This window comes from Prionailurus bengalensis, chromosome B4 (assembly GCF_016509475.1).
Source record: "Prionailurus bengalensis isolate Pbe53 chromosome B4, Fcat_Pben_1.1_paternal_pri, whole genome shotgun sequence".
Classification (NCBI taxonomy): domain Eukaryota; kingdom Metazoa; phylum Chordata; class Mammalia; order Carnivora; family Felidae; genus Prionailurus; species Prionailurus bengalensis.
Genome location: NC_057358.1, coordinates 36,224,432 through 36,246,685, shown reverse-complemented (window position 1 = coordinate 36,246,685; position 22,254 = coordinate 36,224,432). Strand labels below are relative to the sequence as shown.

The 22,254-nt window shown below is 47.9% G+C and overlaps 1 protein-coding gene across 1 annotated transcript in view; it reads left to right on the top strand.

Annotated features, from left to right (window-relative positions):
* The first annotated feature begins 1,444 nt into the window (after positions 1 to 1,444).
* WNT5B (Wnt family member 5B) overlaps positions 1,445 to 22,254 on the top strand; it is a 106,019-nt gene continuing 85,209 nt past the window's right edge. Inside the window, exon 1 of the mRNA XM_043563600.1 lies at positions 1,445 to 2,124. Coding sequence (XP_043419535.1) covers positions 2,119 to 2,124 — 6 coding nt within the window. The 5' untranslated portion in view covers positions 1,445 to 2,118. The remainder of the gene's footprint in view (positions 2,125 to 22,254) is intronic.

Sequence of the window (22,254 nt, the reverse complement as noted above, 5' to 3'; positions counted from 1 at the left end):
ACTAGCTCCCCTCAGTGAATGCAGGACCATCCCCCCCAATGGCAATTATAGGCTATTCATTTAAAGTTGCTGGACCTGGTCTCATAAACCCCATTCACTGTGAGGTGAGAAAAGTCGTAGAGAACCTCCGGCCCAAGGCAGCACAATTCCAAGGAAGCCTTTCCCTCTAATTAGTCAGGTATTTGCTAAAACAGCTCTTACTTTCCTTATTGTAAAAGCCAGAGGACAATAGGTCCTTATAGCCAGGCCAATGTGGTGGGTTCCTGGTCCCTCATTCCCTCACGCTCCCTGTGGCCCCTTCCCCCACTGAAAGGGGAGGCTGTTACCTTGTTTGGTTACTAATTAAGAAAAGGCAAAGCCTTCGATTATTACTATTGTTTTGTTTTGTTTCCTCACTGTACTGCATTCAAAGGCAATTTCTTTAGCAGGGTGACCTCCTACTCACTCAGGGAAGAGACTGGGTCTCAGAATGTAAAAGAAAAGGCATTTGGAGGGCACGCCTCAAACCTTGCTGGCTGCTCTTTGTTGGTGCCCTGTTACTAGGGTCCAGCAGCTGGGGCTGGAGCTCCCGCCTCCTGGGAAGCCTTCGCTAACTCCTTGGACAGCTCACCCAGAGGTGCTATGAGCTAATCTACCAATAGGACTTGGGGACCTCAATGAAAGTATTTAAACTTCGGTCTGAGCTCAGGCTAAAAACTGGGCTCTAGTGACTTTTCAGGCTACTAACTCCCTTCAGTGATTATGGACTGGTCGTGCCAATGTTCTGTGCCTCAGTTTCCTCATAAAAAGGCAGGCGAATATTTCAGCCCCAGAGCTGTCGCAGAAGCCATCAGAGAATGCATTTCCCATTTTGGAAACATTTTACTTGGTGTACCCCCTCCTCCACCAGATTTCCTAATCCCAGAGATTTCTGCTGGGTGCTGTAGGAGAAGGGGGGGGGCGGTCCAAGATCAAGAGGGGATAACTTGAGTTTGTAAAGCGGATATAACAGATCTTCTCTGGGGGTATTCAAAGGAGAACGAACGCGTGCGAGTGGCTGATGTAAATTCAGGAGCTATGGCCAGAACCTTCCCTGCTCTCAGCGCCTCCAGCTCCGCAGCGCCAGCCAGGAGCGCGGGGTGCCCCGAGGGGGCTGCTGGACAGGGTGAGTCCCTCAGGTCCTCGCAGAGGACCAGGTCGAGTTCCGGGAGGAGGCCGCGGTTGTGCTGGGCCGGGGGAAGGGGGAGGGCGGCGGGCCTCTGGGGCGGGCCCCCACCCCCCGGCACCCCCGCGTCCAAGCCCGGGGCCGCTCTGCCGAGGGGCGGAGGGGCAAGGCGAGTGCGCCCGTGGGGCGGGAGGCAGGTGCGGAGTTCACGGTCCCCGCGCCTGGGAGGAGCCCTGGGGAGGGGTGTCGCGGGCTCCGCTGGTGGGAAGGAGCGAGCCAGGGGCCGGCGCGGCTGCCGGGGGGCGGGGAGGAGGCGCGAGAGGCGGGGCGGAGGCGGCGGAGCCCCCGGGATCCACTCGCCCAGCGCCGGCCTCTGCACTCCGAGCCGCGGCCGCCACCCGCCCCGCAGCCAACTTGGGGCCGAAACTTCTTAGGGTCCCGCGCTCCGGAGGAGAGCGCGCAGCCCTGCGACGACCGACGGCGGCGGCCCGAGCCAGGCGCCCCGGGCCCAGGGCCTCCCTCCGGCTCGGCCGCGGGCTCCGCTCCCCGACCGCCCCCGACCGCTGAGCTCGGGGGATCCCGGGCGCCGAGAAGGGAGCCCTCCCGGCGGCAGCCCGGTGCGCGGACTCCGAGACCCGGGACCGCCGGGGGAGGGGAGGTTCCGCGGCCCCCGCGGAGTTGGCTCCAGCGTCTGGGGGGCAGAGCAGACGCCCCGGCGGGCCCCCCGGAGCGGAGCGCGCGGGTCCACGCCGCCAGCCCCGCGCCGGGCGGCGGATGAAGAGTCCGGTGCGGGGGCCTGAGCGGCCCGCTCGCTGAGAGGAGCCGGTAGGATCTGCTCCGGGCGTCCCCGGCGGGGCAGAGCCCTCCAGACCGCACGCCGGCGCGCCCGGCCCACCCAGCGCAGCCGGGCGCTGGAAGACCCGAGCCGAACGGAGCGGCCAGCCAGAGCCCGCGGGCCTGCCAGGCGGCGGGACATGCAGGTAAGCGCCCGGCTGCCAGCTGTGGGAAAGGGAGCCGGCGGGCCTCCGTCGCCGCCCCCGGACCCTGGCCCCCGGCTGTCGCCGCCCGAGAGGCGTCCTCGTCCTGGCTTCGGCGGCCGAAACTTCGCGGAGCGCCCCGACTTAGCGGCCCCCTGGGCGTCCGCCTGCGCTCGGCTCCCGGCAGCGGGAAGGGCCGAGGGGCGGCGCGGAGGCTCCGGGGAGCGGGGCCCTGCGCTCCGCGGGGAACCTCGCGGCGCTTGGCTCGAGCTGGCGGCCCCGGGTCAGGTGGGGGGCAGGGAGCGCCGGGGAAAGCGTAGTGCCCCGGCCGCGAACCAAGCTGGGGCGACGGACTCTCCGCGCGCGACTGCCTCCGGTGAGCGTGCGGGGCTGGGCACCGAGGGCGTGCTCCTGGCTGCGGGCAGGTAGGCTAGGGCTTGCTCGCCCTCCCCCTGCAGCCCCGGCGCCCGCCGCAGTCCTTCCCCAGGGTAGGGCGACCGAGGAGGGGGCCGGGGCAGCTGTAACCCCTGGGCGCGCCCAAGGACCGTCTCTGGTCCCTGCTGAGTGCGAGCCCCTTGGAGCTTCTTGGTCACTTTTCCGGGCTTGGTCGGCCCAGCTGGACTTCTGTGCTTGAGGTCTGCGCCCCGCATCAGCAGACTGGAACGAGGACTACATCTGGATTTTTTTAACCCCCAGGAGCGGGTTACTTTGGTGCCCGAATTCCTGCCTAAGCCTCAGAGCAGGTAAGGCGCTGAGTGGAATTGGGAGCTTTCTGTTTTCTTTCATTGCTCCTCCGCTCCTGTGCCTCATCCATCCCAGCCCTGGGAGAAGGCGGGTGGGTGGGTGGGGGGAGGGTGCCCTAGTTCTCCATTTTCTCGTGGAACCTCAGTGGATATTTGGCCATGCACTCTAGTCAGAGCCACATTTCCTAGATATTTCCATCCTGCGAATCACTGTGAGAGATGATTCAATTTGCTTGGAGCATGATTGCTTCTGTTTTGCAAGAGGGAAACTGAGGTGGCTCAGGCCGTGGGTTGGTTACCCAGCTGTGAATGGAGGCATTTGCTCTCCACCCTGTCCCTGCCCGCCTTCCCCCCCCCACCCCCACCCCTTCACTGCTTTGCCACCTGATCACATTGGCAATAGCTTTCAGTTACTACCACCCTGGGCAGAGTTTTAACCTGGTACCTGGAGAGAAAGGTTCAGGATCATGTTACCAGTCCCTTGAACTGCTACAGTAGCCCAGGAATGTGCCCACTTGACAGAGAGCTGTCATGGGGCATCTGTGCCATGTCATCCATGTTGGTGCAGAAAACCTTGGGCCAGCAGGGCAAGGCCAAACACCAGCACTTAATGCGCACACGTGGGTGGAACCTTAGGGTGACTCCTTCTGTGGCTGGCCCCTAAGGCAACATAGGGCCCTGGGAGCAGCAGACACACCCTCAGAAAGCGTGAGGACCCTTTCCTGGACCCAGCCACACCTCCTGCTGTCTGATTCAACTGTGGGCTTTACTTATCAAAGGCAAGACTCCCAATCTCAGCCAGGGATGAGTGGATGCCAGGCCTCAAGCTTGTGCCCACACGCCTGTCCAAGGCTCACACACACAAGTCCTGGCAAACACACCGACCTATGAGTGGTGGTTTTTCTCCATTTCAAAATAGTGTCTGTTCTCTCTTTGACACAGAAGATTTGTGGTTATAAATAGCAAGAGGGAGGTGTGTCTCCTGGGAAGGAAAGGCAATGCCAAGAGACCTCTTTTGCACAGTTGTGAGCCAGGAGCAATGTAGCTGGGCCCTTCATTGTGATGCCAAGTCCATGAGCCCAAGAGAAGAAGCAGACTTAACAGGGGGTCTGTCTCCACACTCAAACATGCAGGTGGAACTCACACCAGGGTAGAAGCTGAATGGAATACAAGGACCTAAAAAGACAGTGGTGGATAAATACCTAAGGGCAGCTGTGAGAGACAGCTCCTCTTTCTTTCCTGAAGAAAATCAGACAGAGGGTGTGTGGCACACTGAGGGCGTTGGAAGCGGGGGCTTCTGACTGCCAGGGGTGCAGAAGTCAGCCTTGGAGAGCTTGCTGGCCCTCTTCCATCCATGGATTTCCTACTTTCCCAGGCTTTCGCTTCTTATGTATTTGAGTATGAATATATGAGTGAGGGTGAGTGAGGGTGTGTGTGTGTGTGTGTGTGTGTGTTAGGTGTTTGCTCAGGATGTCTGAAACCAGTCCCCTCTTAAGTTCCTTTGGTGGCTGTAATATCTCGAAGGGTATCTCACTGACTTGAAAAAAAAAGTTTTCTAAAATTTTTTTAAAGCCCAAAAGCGTAAGTGAAAGGGATACTGCCAAATTGCTGGGCGCCATATGCTGTGAAAAGCAAAAATCTGGGATTGTTATTCACCTGAATATCCACCCCCCCTTTTAACTCTAGTGGCAGCTGAAAGATTTTTTTGTTTGCTCTTCTTCAAGAAGGGCAGAGGACTAGGCTAGTCTGTTCTAATTTTTACTTCTAAGATAGTTCTGTTGGTTTCTGGATTGCCACATCTGGCATCTCCAGCAGGGGAGGAAATTTTTATATGAGGTGATAGTCCTTGCCTTCTCTGAAATAAAAAAACAACATGTCCACAAAAGCTTTCCTGTTCACTCTTCTGGTTTGGTCCTCCCTAGCTCCTTTTCAAACTACCTGCCATTTATCTCTGTAGTCTTCTAAACAGGTCTTCCTTCAGACTCCACCTTTGTTCACCCCCACACCTGAACACAATCCTGAGTGTTTGTAACTCCTTCAGGTCTCTTTAAGACTCACAACAGCACTAAGCTATAAAGATCCTCTAAGGAGGAGAGAATATGGAAGCTCCCCAGCCTCATCTGGGCATCCCTGCCTGGTTTCTACTGAGCATCTTTAAACTGTATGTAGGAATCCAGAAAAATCCAGCAGAGGGGTTGGGAGTAGATACCATGATAGAGATGAGAAGGTCTGGTTGTTTCCAAACTGAGCCACCTTTTAAAGTAATAATAACCTTCTATCCAACTCTGAGGGGCATGGTTTCTAGCTTGTTGGTGGAGCCAGGAGCCAACCTGGGAGCCCACCTGCTGTTGGGGGTAGTTCCTGTGCCCTTCCTTCAGAGACAGGTCCCCCAACTGCGCAGAGCAGGTGACTGCTCCGCTCCTATCCCCCCCCCCCCCCCCCCCCCCGCCGCAGAGGCTCTGTTTACCTGGCTAAATTTAAACCTCCGCCCCCTCCATCCCAGTTTGATCCTCTGGCTGGCGGTCTGGCCACTGGGCTGGCTGATCCGGCAGCATTTCCTGACTTCTTTGCCCCTGCGGTTGCAGTTGGGTCGTTTCGTGCTGCATGAATCCTCTTCCAGACTTTCTAAAGTTGGTCTCTTTCCTCCCTGCTTCTCCACCCATGTGGCGTTCTTCCCAACTCCTTTCCTCTTGGGTGACTTGGAACCTGGTTTGGTCCTCGAGGGAGACCCTCCAAGTGCCGCGCACGGAGGTTTTAGGACACGTAGACACATGTTGTCACCGAAGGTCCCCAGGGCTGCCGGTGCTGACTGACCACTACCCAGCCCCGCCCGCCTGGTCTGGGACCCCCTAAGAGCAAGTACAGTGCTGGCGGCAGTTGCAGTCCTTAAAGGCACAGGAGTGTTTTCTCAATTTCTTTTTGCACCCCCAAACCTCCAACCCCCGCCCCCGGCCCCCCTTAGATCCCAACCTGTCTGTATGTCCGGTTCTTGGCATCAGCGTCTTTTCCTGTGGTGTTGCAGGGAAGGTTATTTACCCTGGTGGGGATGGGGAGCAGGGGAGAGGGGCGGGAGCGAGGTGCATTGCAGCTTCTCCTTTTGAGGTGTCAGCTCTCTCTTCCATGAAATGAGGGCGCTGGAGGCCCTTTCCCGTGCTATCGTTCTGTCGTCTTCAACAGCTTTAGCCGATTCCGCTTCGGAAATCCCTCTGCCTTGGCCGGGCCTGGGGAGGGGAAGCCGCCAATCAGAGGAGGTGCGTTCCCACCGGAGGGGCGGGCCGGCCGGCTGCTTTCACAGAGTTACTGTTTCACAAACCGTGGTCGCGCAGACAGGGTTTGTGGTCGCGCCGGAGGCTCTGGTTGTGCTCCTGGCTTTGGGCTCCGGCCTGGCAGGGGCCTCTGTGGTTAGTCGGCCTCCCGAGGAGAGGATTACCGCGAGGCTCCGTCTCCAGCTTCGAGTGACTTGAGGCTGGGTTTCCAACCCTCTCTCCTCTACAGCCCCCTTGAGCCCCAGAAATGCGAACCCCTTAAAGGTTGCTCTTGTCTGACTAATTGATAAAGGGTCAGGAGAGGATTTCCCCAGGCCTGGGAAAGCTTAGTTAGAAAAGGCAGTGGGTTAGAAGTTTTTGGTTTGCAAACGTTAGTCCCCAAAGGTCACTGTGGAGTTATCTAGAATGTTCAGTGGGTAGATTTGCTGATTCCTGCTGGGAGAGCAAGATATACGGTAACAAAGCTTTTCTGACACTAGCTGGGGGTGATCAGGTGTGCTGCTGAGGGTCCTTTGCTCTCCTTCCACAGAAGGGGAGCTCGGCTCCCTGCACTTGGGGCATCTCCTGGGTCTGAACCAGGACTCCTGCACCCTCCTGCGTTTCTCTTTCCAGCAAATATCCCACGTGATCCGTCTTCCATTGCTGTAGGGGGCTGCAGTTCAGAGGAGTCTCCTCATAGATCATCTCTAAGATTATGTACTTCACCTATACTCATTGAGAAAGTTCTCCTGGAAAAAACTGAGTAATGAATTACTAAATATTTCACCCAGATCTTGTTTGGGGTGCATGAGTTGCAATCAAGGTAATTAAACCTTAGAGCGATTTTGTATATAAGGTTAAAACTGGAAAATTCCAGGTCGCACTCTGGAGCAGGAGCTGGTGAATGGGACTCAGGCTGGGAGGAGGGGAGAAGAGAATGGGGAGGAGTTCTAGACTGCACTATCAGATTATGCCCTGAGACCTGAAGCTATAGAAGGCGAAAACAATGAAGACCTGGGCTTTGGAGTCAGGCTGCCTGGGTGTGGAACCCCAGCACAGGTAGAACCTCCGGCCAGGTAGGTTACCTGACTTCTCTGTGCCTCAGTTTCCTCAGTTGTAAAGTAGAAACAGTAACATGATACTTATGTGTTCGCTGTGTGGAGGGGTGTAGTAAGAATTAGTGTATATAAAGCACTAAAACTGTGTCCAGGACTTTGTAGGACTGTAGAAGTGCAATGTTACCATGCTACTGATGAAGGCCTGTTGGCAGGACAGGGAGAACTACTTGGCCCCTGCCCCCTACTTGCTCTGCATTTAAAGATGGAGGCTGTTTTGTGTGGGACATTAGCAGCACACTCATTGCTTAAGTCAGCATGTGCCCTCCAGTTCTCCAGGGAGCCTCATGAAGAACACCGACCCTGTCCAATCAGGCATAGATGTTTTGATCGTCGCATCAGTGGGAATTGAGGGTCCCTGTTTGTGTAATGACCCATAACAGGAGAGCATAGATGTTCAGGGGTGGCTGTCGTGAAGGGAGGGAAAAGTGGGGCACTCTTAGGAGGAGAGTGGATTCTGATGTGGTCCTGTAGAGTTGAGGACTGAACAAGTCTCCAGCTGAGAGGGAAGGGGTCTTGCTGACCCCATCTCAAAAAGTCTGTTGTTTTTACTAAGCAGATGCTGAAACATTCCCTGTATTTGAAACCACTCAAATTCTTGACGTTTGTGTTTTCTTATTCTTAAAAAGGTAACCTCTGTGATACCAAATCTCAAATAAGCTTTAAATATAAAGGGGAAGATCAGATTTGAGACTTTTCCTTTTTCCCCTGGGCTGGATGTGTCTACCACCGTGAGAACAAATAGTACAGTTACTTAGAAAAGAGACACTTTCAGGGTCTCATTCTCCTGTGTCCCCAAAGGCCAAGCAGGTAGCCAGAATGCATGAGGGAGGAGCTGAGAGTTTGTAATACAATAGTGAGTGAAGGAGAGTTCCCTGTGGCAAATTGAGAGCATATTCCCACTTAAAGGCATTCCATTGAGACATTTAAAATTCGTTTTGTTGGAGGGGGGAGGGCTGGGTGGCTCAGTTGGTTAGGCATCGGACCCTTGTTGATCTCGGCTCAGGTCCTGATCTGGTTCATGGGATTGAGCCCAACGTTGGGCTCTGTGCTGATAGTGTGGAGCTTGCTTAGGATTCCTTTCCCTCTCTGCTCCATCCTTGTGCATGCACCGCTCTCTCAAAATAAATAAACTAAAAAAAATGTTTTTTTTTTAAACTCATGGTCAACCCTCCCAACACCTCTCTCTGTGTTAGGGAGCCTCAGGCTGACAAGTAGGGACCCCCTTGCTTTCCCAGCTAAGATCCCTTCTCCAGAATGGACGTGAGGCTGCCTCTAGAGGGTTGCATTGGGTCCTTTAATTTGTCAAAACCCAGGGATTACCCATCCCTAGTCCTAATCTAACCTAATCTCCCAGTTTCTCAAAGAGAATGGGGCTTCTTTCAGAGGTGTCAGAAACAGAGCCATTACAAATGGGGTTTCTTATAGACTTTGTGTATCATTCGTGATATTCACAGGGAGCTCTCACACCTCCCAGAGAATACCCTCCTTACCTTCACTGCAACTTGAAAGAAATACAACCCAGCCCTGCACAAAGGTCTCCCAAGCTCACCACAGCCTCCAGCAGTTCCCTCTCCACATCCACTTCCTGCCACACGTAGGTGTGCATGATGTTACAGAACCCCCCCCACCCCCACCCCCACCTCATTCAGGGCCTTTGCACCTGCTGCTCCCTCTGATTGGACTGCTCATGCCCTCCCCCCCCCCCCCCACCCATTTGGGTCTCAGCTTCTCAGAGAGATCCTGCCAAGCAGAACTGTCACCTGCCCCCAGGCACTCTGTTTCCTCTGGAGCACTTACCACCATCTGTAACTCTCCTGTTTATTCTTTTTTTTTTTTTCTTAAACATTTATTTATTTTTGAGAGAGACAGAGCTCTCACAGGGGAGGTACAGTACAGAGACAGGGAGCCAGAGGATCCGAAGTGGGCTCTGTGCTAATAGCAGAGAGCCCGATGTGGGGCTCAAACTCATGAACCTCGGGATCATGACCTGAGCCAAAGTCAGACACTTAACCACCTGAGCCACCCAGGTGCCCCTATTAGTTCTTGTTAAAAGTCTGCCCCTGCCCCACGTTTGTCTTGTTCTGCACTGCATCCTCAGAGCGAAAACAGTGTCTGAATGGTGTCTGAGGTTAAAAGATAGTCAAGCTATATTTGTTACTGTTGATCTGAGGGCAATGAATTGTGTAGCATGTTCATTGTTAGAAATAGGCCCATTTTGCCTAATAAGTATGCCATCCCTTACTGATTTTCTGATGATGGTTGAATTATTCATATAACAAATATTGATGTAGGCATGTCCCAGGTGCTAGAGATATAAGACATAGTTCCTGAACTTCAGTAGCTTTTGTTCTAGAAACTTCTGCTGCATGTAGATAGCAAGTGTGCAGTACTTCAGAAGCTCTCAACTCTTTTATTCTCCCACAGCCTATGCGTTAGACCCATCTTTGATCGTGCGCATCACAGGCAGTTTGGGGATGCAGTAGGGGGCGGAAATGCAGAAGGAACAGGAAGCCAGAGGAAGCCGTCGAGGCCCAATGGTAGATCCATGACTTGTAGCACTGACCTGACCTGTTGCTCAAGCTGGGTCCTCACTTGCTCTCAAGGGGATCTGGAACATCCCTCCATGCTGCCATTACTGGTGGGATATTTTTCACCCATGTGTGTGACCAGATTGAGAGACAGTGAAGAAACTGATTTAGGAGTTCCCTGGGTATCTTGTATCCCAGGCACTCAGTCATTCCAGATTGGCACCATCTATAAGTTACTAGATCTCATCTCTTTGGTCCTAGACTGCTGAGCACAAGCATCCAGGAAAGCCACATCGAGTATCTTTCAAAAAGAACTGATAGGAAAAGCTCTCTAGTTTGCCACAGGCAACTGTACCACTACCTCCTGTGATGTGTCATAGCCTAGTTTCCCTTCTCTGTCACTGGCAGCGGCTGTCCTGGTTTCCTTTATCTCCTCAGACCTCTTCTCTCCTCTGCATCCATTCTGATGGCTGTGAGTACTGTCCCCTTCCTTCCCATCTCACGTTTTAATCTCCTGCCTGCTGGTCTCCCCTGACCTTCAGACTGGTGTGCCCAACGGCGTAAGCAGTGTCTCGTCTAGGAAGTCGAAGAGGCATCCCAGCCTACCTTCTGACCTCTTCCCTTAAACCTGCTCTTCGCACAGGCTTCTTCTCCTCACCCTTCCAGTTGCTCCACCATAAACCCTGGAGTCGTTCTTGATTTCTCCCTCTCACTGCCCACATCCAACCCACCAGGGAATCTTGCCAAGTCTACTTTCAGAAGATACTCAGATCCCTGACTGTTTCTCACCTTCCCCACCCCTCTCCTGTCTCATTCCACCAGCAGCTCTCTATGGGATCACAGTGATGGACGGACTCCTCCCTGGTCTCCCTGTTGAACCACATCAGATTGTACCACTGAGCCCTCCGCTGGCCTTCCATCTGGTGCAGGAGAAATGCAGAGTCCTTACGACAGCTCACTCACCTGGCCGATCTGACCCTTGCTTCCCTCCGTGACCTCTGTTCTCTCCCTTTGCTGGATCACGGTGACCTTCTTGCTGGTCTGTGAGCCCAGCAGGCACGCAACTGCCTTGGGGCTCCGCACTTTGCTTTCCCTCTACCTGCACTGCATCCCACTCTCCTGCTCCTTCCTCTGGCCTTCCGTCAAATGTCATGTGCTTGTGATCTTCCTTGACCACTGTATAAACCCCAAACCTCCTACCTATTCCCCACCCCCTTCTCTGCCTTACTTTTCTCCATAGCACTTATAACCATTGGACGTGCATATTTATATATATTTTACATATTTGTTCTTTGATTCCTCTTTCTAGAATATACACATCACAAGGGCAGGGATTTTGTCTGTTTTGTTATGTAGAACAATGCCTGACTCGTAGTGGGTGAAGGAATTGAAAGAACCGTGAGGGTCTCTCACATCACATGGAAGGACTACAAGTGGAAGAGGTGGTCCTTCCTCGGCTCTGTGGTTTCCCCATTCTTCTTCCCCTTCCCTCACTGGAGGGCAGACACGGGGCAGCTGCTGAGACTGTGTGTCATACCTCTCTTTGTTCTAACTGACGAAATTAAGACAGGTTCATTGAAAAACAGAATTTTTTTTTCATTTTTTTCAATCCATTCATATTTTCAGGGAAAAATATTGGAAAAATAAAAACGTTAATTCCAAGTTAGAGGTCATCATGGATAATATTTTGGAGCATTCCTTTTCAGTCTTCTCTGCACATACGTGTACAGGCACATATGTGTTTGTAGACGTGTGTGTTCCTTACGTGCTTGCTCCTTTCCCAATGGTGACACCTTGAGGATGAGGATGGTGCCCGTGCCCCTCCCCTTCAGTACCTCACAGGGCCTGGCCCAAGCAGGTGCACATAGGGCCGAGGAACAAGTGTGTGGTCTGTCACCTGGTGAGCAGTTGTAGTCTGTGTGGAGCCAGGCCCTGGGTTTCTTTGCCTTTTCGTCTCATGAGCCACAGGACCAGCGTAGCATCTCTATCACTTGTGTTTCCTTACAGTTCTAAAACCGTATGTCTAAATCTCACCCCTATTGATTGTTTTCGACCTGATAATTCTTGGTTGAGGAGGGTTGTCCTGTGCATTGCAGAATGTTCAGCCGCATCCCTGCCCCCTGCCCGCTAGATGCCGGTAGTGCTAAGTCAGAGTGTTGCTAGACATTGCCAGCTGTCCTGTGGGGGCAAAACCTCCCCCTGGTTAAGCACCACTGTCCTAAAGTGTCTCTGTTGTCTCCCTTGTTTCCACGTCCCCTAAATCCTTTGGAATTGTCACTCGTCTTGCATCCTGTTTCTGTGCCACTGCCTGAGTGTGAGTTTTTATGCATCAGATGTGAATTATGGCCCCAGCCTTCTCACCTGCTGTCTGGCCCTGGTCTACCCACACAAGGCCACCCCTCACCCTGCTCGCTCTAGGTCCCTCTCCTGCTCACAATTCTTGGGTGACTCCTCCTTTGCCTACTGAACAGACATCTTTACTCTGCTGGTCAGTGCCCTTCAAAATCTTACCCTAACTTACCACCTTTCCAGAGTTCTCTCCTACTGCTTCCCCTACTTCTCAGGGTCTGCTCATGCCTCTTGTTCCTCTCAGACCCCTTCCCTTCCTTTTTGAAGAACCTACCTGTTCTTCAAGGTATGGCTCAGATGCTACCTCCCTGGCCACCTCTGTCAGAAATGATCTTTCTGTGGCTTGGAGTTGGCTTCCCGAAGAGCTGTTATATCAGGAGACATTCGTTATAATGGCCCTTTTCACACTTTGCCCTATAATTGTAATTACTTGTGATGGGGTCTTATTTTCACCACTAGTTATGTGGTTGGCTAAGCTGTCTTCTCAGGTAGAAGAACTTAGGTGAGTTCCCACGTGCAGCTAGGACTATATGTACCCAAATCACCTCAGGTGATTTCCCTCAGCCATCCTACTGATTAAACGGGTGCCCAGCCAGAAGAGGCTTTGTTATTTACTATGTACTTGTTTAAACAGAGTATCAGCTGGGGTGCCTGGGTGGCTCAGTTGGTTAAGTTCTGACTTTGGCTCAGGTCATGATCTCACAGTTTGTGAGTTCAAGCCCTGCGTGGGGCTCTGTGCTGACAGCTCAGAGCCTGGAGTCTGCTTCAGATTCTGTGTCTCCCTGTCTCTCTGCCCCTGTCCTGCTCATGTGTGTGCTTGCTCTCTCTCTCTCTCTCTCTCTCAAAAATAAACATTAAAAAAAAAACAGAAGAATTGAGTATTGTATAATTTGATTTGTTTCAACATTGAGGAAGCAAAGGAGACCTGAAAATTCACTTATGTGCCAGCAACTTTTTATCAAAGTACTGTTCAAAGCTCTGCAGCTCCTGGCTCTTTGGAATTTTCCATGAGGACCCAATCTGAGAGGTGGGTTCTGAATAGCAGAAATGATACCCTACATATCTTTGCTTCTCTCTTCCCAGTGACAGTCCCAGCATTCAGCACTGTTTTTACTTGCTTAATAATATTGATAAATTAGTGAGCTGGTATTTTCAATTTTTTTAAAGCAATCTTTAAGTTTATTTATTTATTTAAAGAGAGAAAGCACAAGTGGAAGAGGGGCAGAGAGAGAGGGAGAGTGAGAATCCCAAGCAGGCACCACACTGTCAGTGCAGAGGCCAATGTGGGGCTCAAACCCATGAACCATGAGATCATGACCTGAGCCAAAGTCTGACACTTAAATGACTGAGCCATCCAGGTGCCCTGAGCTGGTGGCTTCTAAAGAGGTTATAATCCCCAGTTTAAGAAAGCTGGTCTTGAATTGTCTTTTTTTTTTAATTTATTTTATTTTATTTTATTTTTTGAATTGTCTTATATCATCAATACTAAGATACATTTTCATATATCTGAGATTATGATGCATCTTAAAAACATTTTTTAATGTTTATTTTTGAGAGAGAGGAAGAGTGTGAGCAGGGGAGGGGCAGAGAGAGAGAGAGACACAGAATCTGAAGCAGGCTCCAGGCTCTGAGCTGTCAGCACAGAACCCAACCGGGGCTCCAACCCATGAACCTCAAGATCATGACCTGAGCCGAAGTTGGATGCTTAACCGACTGAGCCACCCAGGTGCCTGTAGGATGCAACTTAAAATCAGTATGTGTCATAGTTCATTTGGGAGAACTTTGCAATTTAGAATCCGTAGCATCTCATAAATAAGGTAATGTCATTGATCACTATTTACTAAGATGACCTGATGTCATTTCTTGGTACCCACCTTAGTGCTCCCTTGGAAATGTGCTACTGTTATTTTGCCAAATAGAGTTAGAGAGTCACCTTCATGTTGAGCATCTACCAACTAAGAGTTAAAACTGAGATAGGAAATATTAGGCAAAGACCAGATGTCCCGTGGATCCTGGACGCTGGTGTTCGAGGACTCTCAGTCTCCCAGGCAGTCACTTGGGAATCAGAAGTCTGTGGTTTCTGCCCCTGTTTACCAGGGATCTTGGGCAGAAGATACCTTGGACAAGTCTCCCTGTCCTCATCCGTAAATGGGTTTATAACGTACCCCTGCCTTGTCTAACTCATAGAGTAGTTATTAGGATTGAGACAGTGTGTGTGCAAGTGGTTTCTAACCAATGTAAGGCACTGTGCCTACCTGTAGGAGGATGTGTGGAGTGGAAATGTGACCCAGACAGAGCCTTTTTTAAGTCCACTGACAAAATGCAGCTCTAGGTGACTCAGCAGTGATTCATACCTGGCACTTGTCTTGTTTCTTTATTTCTAGGAAAGAGTCTTTGAAACTTTGCAGAAGCTTGTCTGGTGAGGTAAAATAGTATCCCAAAGGATCAAAGAGAAGTAACATCCTACAACTAGAATATGCACTTTTTTGCTTTTTTTCCATTTCGTATTTTCCTGTTTCACTGCCTTGACATTGGAAATTTAGTCAGATAAAGTATCATTAATATTAACACAAATATCTTTCTCATGAAAGAGTAAATCTAATCTCTTACGTACAGTGCTTAAGAAATCAAATTCTGAGCCCAAAAGGTACTGGCCCAATCCTGGCCCCAAAACTGACCAGGAGTGGGAATATCGCACAGAGGTGACCTTGAGCAAGTTACCCACAGACTTGACCTCAGTTTTGTCATCTGCTGAAGCCCTTAAAAGGCCGTTGTGAGGATTACACAGAATGCTTGGAAAGCACTTAGCAGGGCCTTGCGCATAGAAATCACTCAGTAGATGTTTGCTCTAATTGTGCTCCTGAACAACCATGAGAAATGCTATTGTGCAGTCACAGTAACTAGTTCTGCTGACACTATCTAAAGCTTGGTTGTGTCTGGAAAGAAGGGACGGAGTTGGTGTTATTTTCATAGTTAAGCATGGGCTTTAATAAGCTACACAAGCATGTCAATTCAGCAATTATCTGACCTCAATAACATTGCATTTTCAGATACGGACAGTGTATTACACTGTAGCCAAATCAAGAGAATCCTGGTCAAAAGCTTACCAGGCAGCTTTTAAATATTTTTCTTTCATGAGATTCTTGAAGCGTCCTGTTAACCATCCATGTGCTGAGGAGTAGCCTTAAGTGGCATTTTTTTATCCTTAAAAACTTGCGATGCCTGGCGGTGCCTGAGTGGTTCAGTCAAGGTAAGCATCAAACTTCAGCTCAGGTCATGATCTCACAGTTCACAAGTTTAAGCCCCACATTGAGCTCTGGGCTGACAGCTCAGAGTCTGGAGCCTGCTTCAGATTCTGTGACTCCTTCTCTCTGCTCCTCCCTTGCTCGCACTGTGTCTCTCTCTCTCTCAAAAATAAGTAAACATTAAAAAAACACAACAGCTTGCGATGCCTGCCCCCAGAGAGGGAGTTGTGGAGAGATGGTGTCCGGCTGAGATGTCTGGCTCACTAGGGGACACACGCTTCTGAGAAAATACCGTGAACTTATTTCCACAGTCTGTTTATAGCTGCAGGTTAGGGAAAAGTCTTAGTGCCCCAATTCAGACTTCATACATTCTGCCCTGTTCCTTCACATGCCGCCCTCTGTTGCCACAGCTGAGCAGCAGCGATGCTTACTTTTCCTTTTCAGTCAACTTTATTGAGATATAATATGCATACAATAAAATTCACAGGTTGTGAGTGCACACACTTCAATAAATTTGGGCAGATATATACAACCATGCAACCACACCCCAATCATATTTTGACTTCCTGAGAAAGTCTGCTGGCAACTTGCAGTCTCCACAGACTCCCCCCCTCCCCCACCTCAGGCAAACACTGATCTGATTTATGTGAGTAAGTCACTTTTACCTATTCTAGAATTTCACACAAGTAGAATTATACCAGAATTCTCAGTTTTTTCTTGGTGTCTGGCTTCTTTTGCTTAGCACAGTATCTGTGAAATGTGCCCGTGTTGTTGAGGTATTAGTAGTTCCTTCCTTTTTATTGCTGAGTAGTATTTTATTGAATGAATATGAGACAGTGTATCCCCTTTTGGTAGATATTTGGATCATTCTAGATATTTGGTTAATATAACAACCTTTTTTTTTTTTAATGCTTATTTATTTTTGAGAGAGAGGGAGAGCAGGGCAGGGGCAGAGAGAGAAGAGGACAGAAGATCTGAAGCTGGCTTTGTGCTGACAGCAGGGAGGCCAATGTGGGGCTCGAACTCACAACTGTGAGATCATGTTCTGAGCCAAAGATCATGTTTAACTGACTGAGTCACTGAGGCACCCCAATAATCTGGATTTTAATTGAGATATTTAGTCTTTGCATTTAGTTCCATCTTTACAATTTTTATTTTGAAATCAATGTAGACTTACAAAAATGCTGCAAAAATAGTTCAGAGAATTCCTGTATATACTTCCCTTAATTTCCCTCATATTAACATTTTACACAACCGGTGTGCCTGGGTGGCTCAGTCAGTTGAGTGTCCAACTCTTGATTTTGGCTCAGGTCATGATCCCAGGGTCATGGGATGGAGCCTTCTGTTGGGCTCCATGCCGAGCATGAAGCCTGCTTGGGGTATTTTCTCTCTCTCCCTCTGCCTCTCTCCCCCACTCTTGTGCTCTCTCTTAAAAACAAAAAATTTACACAAGCACAGAACAATGGTCCACAATAAGAAATTAGTATCGTTTGAGTATTCGTAAGTAATTCACAGATCTTCTTCCAATTTCGCCTATTTTTTTTCCTATTATCTTTTTCTGCCCCTGGATTCAACCCAGTATCTCACTTCCAGTCAGTGACACTTCCTCAATGTTTCTTTTGTTTTTCATGACCTTCACATTTTTGATGTGCACATTTAAAGAATGTTCCAGTTTGGGCTTGTCTGATGTTTTCTCGGGATTAGATTGTGGTTATGCATTTCTGGCAGGAATACTACAGACGTGATGCTGTGTCCTTCTCAATGCATCATATCACAAGGTACATAAAGTTAGTATTTCTTACTACAGGTGATGTTAACTTTTGATCATTCAATTTTTTTTTGTTTATTTGGACAGAGAGAGCAAGTGGGGGAGGGTCAGAGAGAGAGGAGAGAGAGAGAGAGAGAGAGAGAACCCCAAGGAGGCTCTGTGCTGTCAGCATGGACCCCATGGATCCATGAGATCATGATCTGAGCTGAAATCAAGAGTCAGAGGCTTAGCTGGCTGAGTCACCCAAGCACCCCTAATCATTTAATTTTTGATATGGTTTGATTAAAGTCTACCATATTGCTATTTGTTTTCCACTGATCTCCTCCCATTTTTGTTGTTGTTATTGTTTGGTTTTGGTGGTCCTCTACGGCTGCAAACATCCTTTGCTTCTCAGGGTCTGTTTAGAATCAACATCACACCTCTTCACAGTCCACACTTTACAGAGTTGATATTTTACCTATAGATTTAATCTATAGGGTTACAAACCCCTATTTATAGTTATTGCTTTTGCTTTAAACAGTCGGTTGTCTTTTAGGTAAATTATGAGAAGAAGGAAAACAGTTTTTTCTACTTTACAGTCTTATTTATCATTTCGGTTGCTCTTCATTTTTTCCTGCAGATCCATGTTTCTAGCCTGACAGATATGCTTTAGTATTTTTTTGTAGTGCAGGTCTACTGAAAGTGAATTCTCTCGGCTTTCATTTATCTGAAAATGCCTTTATTTCATTCATCCTTGTTTTTGAAGGCTAGTTTTGCGGGGTATAATTTTTTTTTCTTTCTGTACATCGAAGCTGTTGTTTCGTTGTGTTCTGACCTCTGCCGTTTTTGATGAGAAGTTGGCTAGCTTTTTAAACGTTTTTTGTTGCTGGACACAATGTGTTTCCACAAGCCCCAGTCCCCACTGCTTTCAAGATTTTATCTTTATCTTGCAGAATTTTGACCATGATGTGCCTAGGCGTGGTTCTTTTTACGTTTATCCTTCTTGGAATCTGCTGAACTTCTTAGATCCATCAGTTATAGCAGGATTCATCAACTTTGGGAAATTTTAGTCATTATTTCTTCTGATGGGTTTTTTCTTTTTTTTTTTGATGCCCCACTATCATCCTTTTATTGTTATCTTTTAATTGCATTTAGTTTCTGTTGCTGTGTCTTAATGCTCATTGACTCTTCTGCCATCTCCAATGTGATGTGAAGATTATCCAGTGAATTTTTCATTGTAGTTACTGTACTCGTTAGATCTTAAATTTTCATTTGGTTCTTTATATAGTTCCTATTTCTCTGCTGAGATTCCCTTATTTCCATATTAAGACCACATTTTTATTATGTTCTTTGAACATACTTTCCTTTGCTTACTTAAATGTAGTTATAATAGCAACATCAAAGTTTTTGTCAGCTAAGTTGAACACCTAGGCCTGTCAAATTTGATTTATTTTGACTATTTTGTCTCAAAATTTTCCTATTTATTTATTTATTTGTTTGTTTATTTTTGTCTGGTGATTTTCTATTGAATATTAGATGATAATAGGTTTTAAAGACTCTGGATTTTGTTAGCATTCTCTGAAGTGTGTTGATTCCTGTTTTGGCAGACAGTTAAATTGCTGGCTAATCACTGTGCCAATGTAGGTTTGGTTTAACACTTTGTTAGTGAGGATCTGTAGAAAGCACAAATTTTAATGTAGCAGGACTCAAACTGTAACTTCATCTTTCCTGCAGGTCTTGTTAGGGCTCAGCGTTTTTAATTTTTTAAATTTTTTAAATTTTTTAAATTTTTTTAATGTTTATTTTATTTTTGAGAGAGAGAAAGACAGAGCACAAGTGGGGGAGGGGCAGAGAGGGAGGGAGACAGAATCTGAAGCATCCTCCAGGCTTCACAGTGTCAGCGCAGAGCCAGATGTTGGGGCTTGAACCCATGAACAGTGAGATCATGACCTGAGCTGAAGTCGGACACTTAACTGGCTGAGCCACCCAAGTTCCCTAGGGCTCAGTTTTGGACTTTATTAGATTGAGTCTAGAAGAAGTCTTACTGTAGGGCATGGCCCTTACTTGTATGGCATGTGTCAGCTGGATTCCAGGGGTGTTAACTACCACTTACTATATATATACACATATATATACATATACATATACATATACATATACATATACATATACATATACATATACATAAAGTTTTTTTGAGATATGATTCACATTCCATACAATTATTTGAAGTGTATCATTCAGTGTTTTTTATTATATTCACAGAGTTGGGCAACCATCACTACAATCTATTTTAGAACATTTTCATCCTCCCCCCTTCAAAGAAACCCCACCCCTATTTGTAGTCACTCCATTTTCCCCAGTCTTCCTACCAGTCCCAGGCCACTACCAATCTGCTTTCTGTCTACATATTTGTCTATTCTGGACATTTCAAAAAATGGAATCATGCAATATGTGGTGTTTTGTACTGGATTCTTTTGTTTAGCATAATGTTTTTAAAGGTTAATCAATGTTATAGCACCTCATTTCTTTTTCTGGCTGAATAATATTCCATTGTATGGATATATCACATTGTATTCTTTCATCAGTTGATGGACATTAGGGTTTTTACTTTTTGACTATTATGAACAATGTTGTTACCAATATTTGTATGCAAGTTTTTGAGTCTCTTGGGCAGACCTAGGAGTTGAATTGTTGGGCCATTTGGTAACTCTGTGTTTAACCTTTTGAGGAACTGGCAGACTGCTTTTCAAAGTGTCTCTACCATTTTACAGTGCCACCAGCAATGTATGAGGCTTCCCATTTCTCCACATCCTTGTCAGCACTTGTTATTATCTGACTTTCTTATTATAGCCATCCTAGTAGGTATTGGTATGGACTGAATTATGTTCCCCTCAAATTCACATGTTGAAGCCATAACTCTCAGTATGATGGGATTTGGATATGGGGCCTTTTGGAAGGTCATAAGGGTGGAGCTCTCATGATGGGATTAGTGTCCTTATAAGAAGAGATACCAGAATGCACATACTCTGTCTTTGCCTTGTTGAGGAGGTGACTGTCTACAAAATAGGAAGGAAGACTTCGCCAGAACTTAACCATGCTTGCACCTTGATCTTGGACTGCCAGCCTCCAGAACTGTGAGAAAATAAATTCTTGTTGTTTAAGCCATCCAGTCTATGATATTTTGTTATGACAGCCTGAGCAGATTAAGACACATTTGAAATGATATTTCATTATGGGTTTGATTTGATTTGCATTATTGGCCATTTGTATATCTTCTTTGGGGAAATGTCTATTCTGATCCTTTGCCCATTTGGAAAACTGGATTGTCTTTTAATTATTGAGTTGTGAGTGTTCTCTCTCTCTCTCTTTTTATGTTTATTTTTGAGAGAGAGAGCACGTGGACCTGTGTTTGGGGAAGGAGCAGAGAGAGAAGAATCCCAAGCAGGCTCCACTCTGTCAGTGCAGGGCCCAACAGGGCTCAAACTCATGAACAGTGAGATCATGACCTGAAACAAAATCAAGAGTCAGACGCTTAACTAACTAAGCCACCCAGGCACCCCGAGTTGTGAGTGTTGTTAATATGTCATGGCTTTTTAGATCTTATATTTGCACACATTTTCTCCTCTTTCGTGGGTTGCTTCCTCTTGGGAGCATTGTTTGCACCACTAAAGAGGAAAGTTCAAAACATATTGAGCAGCTAATACAGGTCTCTGAGGCATCCTGCATTGTTATCAATAGATGAAGTGACCTGAACGTGTTGAGAGAAGCTGGTTAAGCTGTGATAAATTGCCAAAATACAAATTGCTTATATAGAGAGAGTATTTAATGTTGTTAATAAGTAGAAAATCCTGTAATTGTCACTAATATTGTTAAGGTTCCAGGAGCTCAGAAGCCTAGGGACTTTCCTTTAGAACAGATGACTTGTGCATCAAAGCCCCATCTGACAGTTGGCTTGTTGAGTAGGAGTGTTGGCTGAATGAGGCACCTAGTAGTTAGAGCTCAGGGATCTTAGGAATGTCCAAATTCCACAGTAACTTGAGCTTTATGTCCATAGTGTCTTTGCATAATTTTAGAAGCTTATAGGTGAATGAAAGTCCCCTGAAAATAAAAGTAAATTTTTTGTGATGGAAGCATGTATCATTATGTGTTGTGAGAATTCTTCCTCCGTTCCCACAAAATACTACATGGTGTGTGTCTGTTAAATGTGAATTGAAATTAATTTAGTTCTGTGTTTCATGACACCTCTCAAGATAATTGGAGCTAATTAGAGATAACACAGGATTCTAATTGAACATTATCATCTTGCTAAATATTTTGGAAAGTATTTCTAGGAGTCATATTTCAATGGCATGTCCATCATTGAGCGTGAGTCAAGTCTCCCACACCAGCCTGTTCTTTCCATCAACTAGCAAGCTTGTAGTTCATGGGAATCATTTTCCCAGAGCAGGTGATAATACGATAATGCTTTACATGTGTGTGTGACCTCAGGCAAATCATTTCACTCTGCCATTTGCCCATTTGTATGGTAGTAAGAAGGCTTTGAGGTGTTTGGATTAAAGATGAGATAGACAGGTCCTGACTTGGAGAGGTCTGGATTGGAGAGCTCACCATCTGCCCTCAGGCCGATACTTGCCTTTCCTGAGGAACAGTTTCTTGAGGAGCTCATGTGTGTGCCCCCACTTCCCTGGGGTGTTGTGAGGATCAGTGCAGGGATGTGTGAGGGGACTTTGAAAATGGCCCTCTCAGGGCGCCTGGGTGGCTCAGTTGGTTGAGCGTCCAACTTCGGCTCAGGTCATGATCTCACAGTCCGTGGGTTCGAGCCCCGCGTCGGGCTCTGTGCTGACCGCCTGGAGCCTGTTTCAGATTCTGTGTCTCCCTCTCTCTCTGCCCCTCCCCCACTTGCACTCTGTCTCTCTGTCTCAAAAATAAATAAACATTTAAAAAAAAAAAGAAAAGAAAAGAAAATGGCCCTCTTGTCCTCAGATGCGAAGGATCACGAGAGGCACTGTTAGGGCTTTTTGTCGGTGGCCACCTTGTTGCACAGATTGCCCACATCAGAATGGGCATTGAGAGAGACCCGGGAGGCCCGGGACAAGGAATGTGGGAACTTCCCACTTTGGGGCTTTTGTGAGTTCTCCAAACCGATGGACAACGT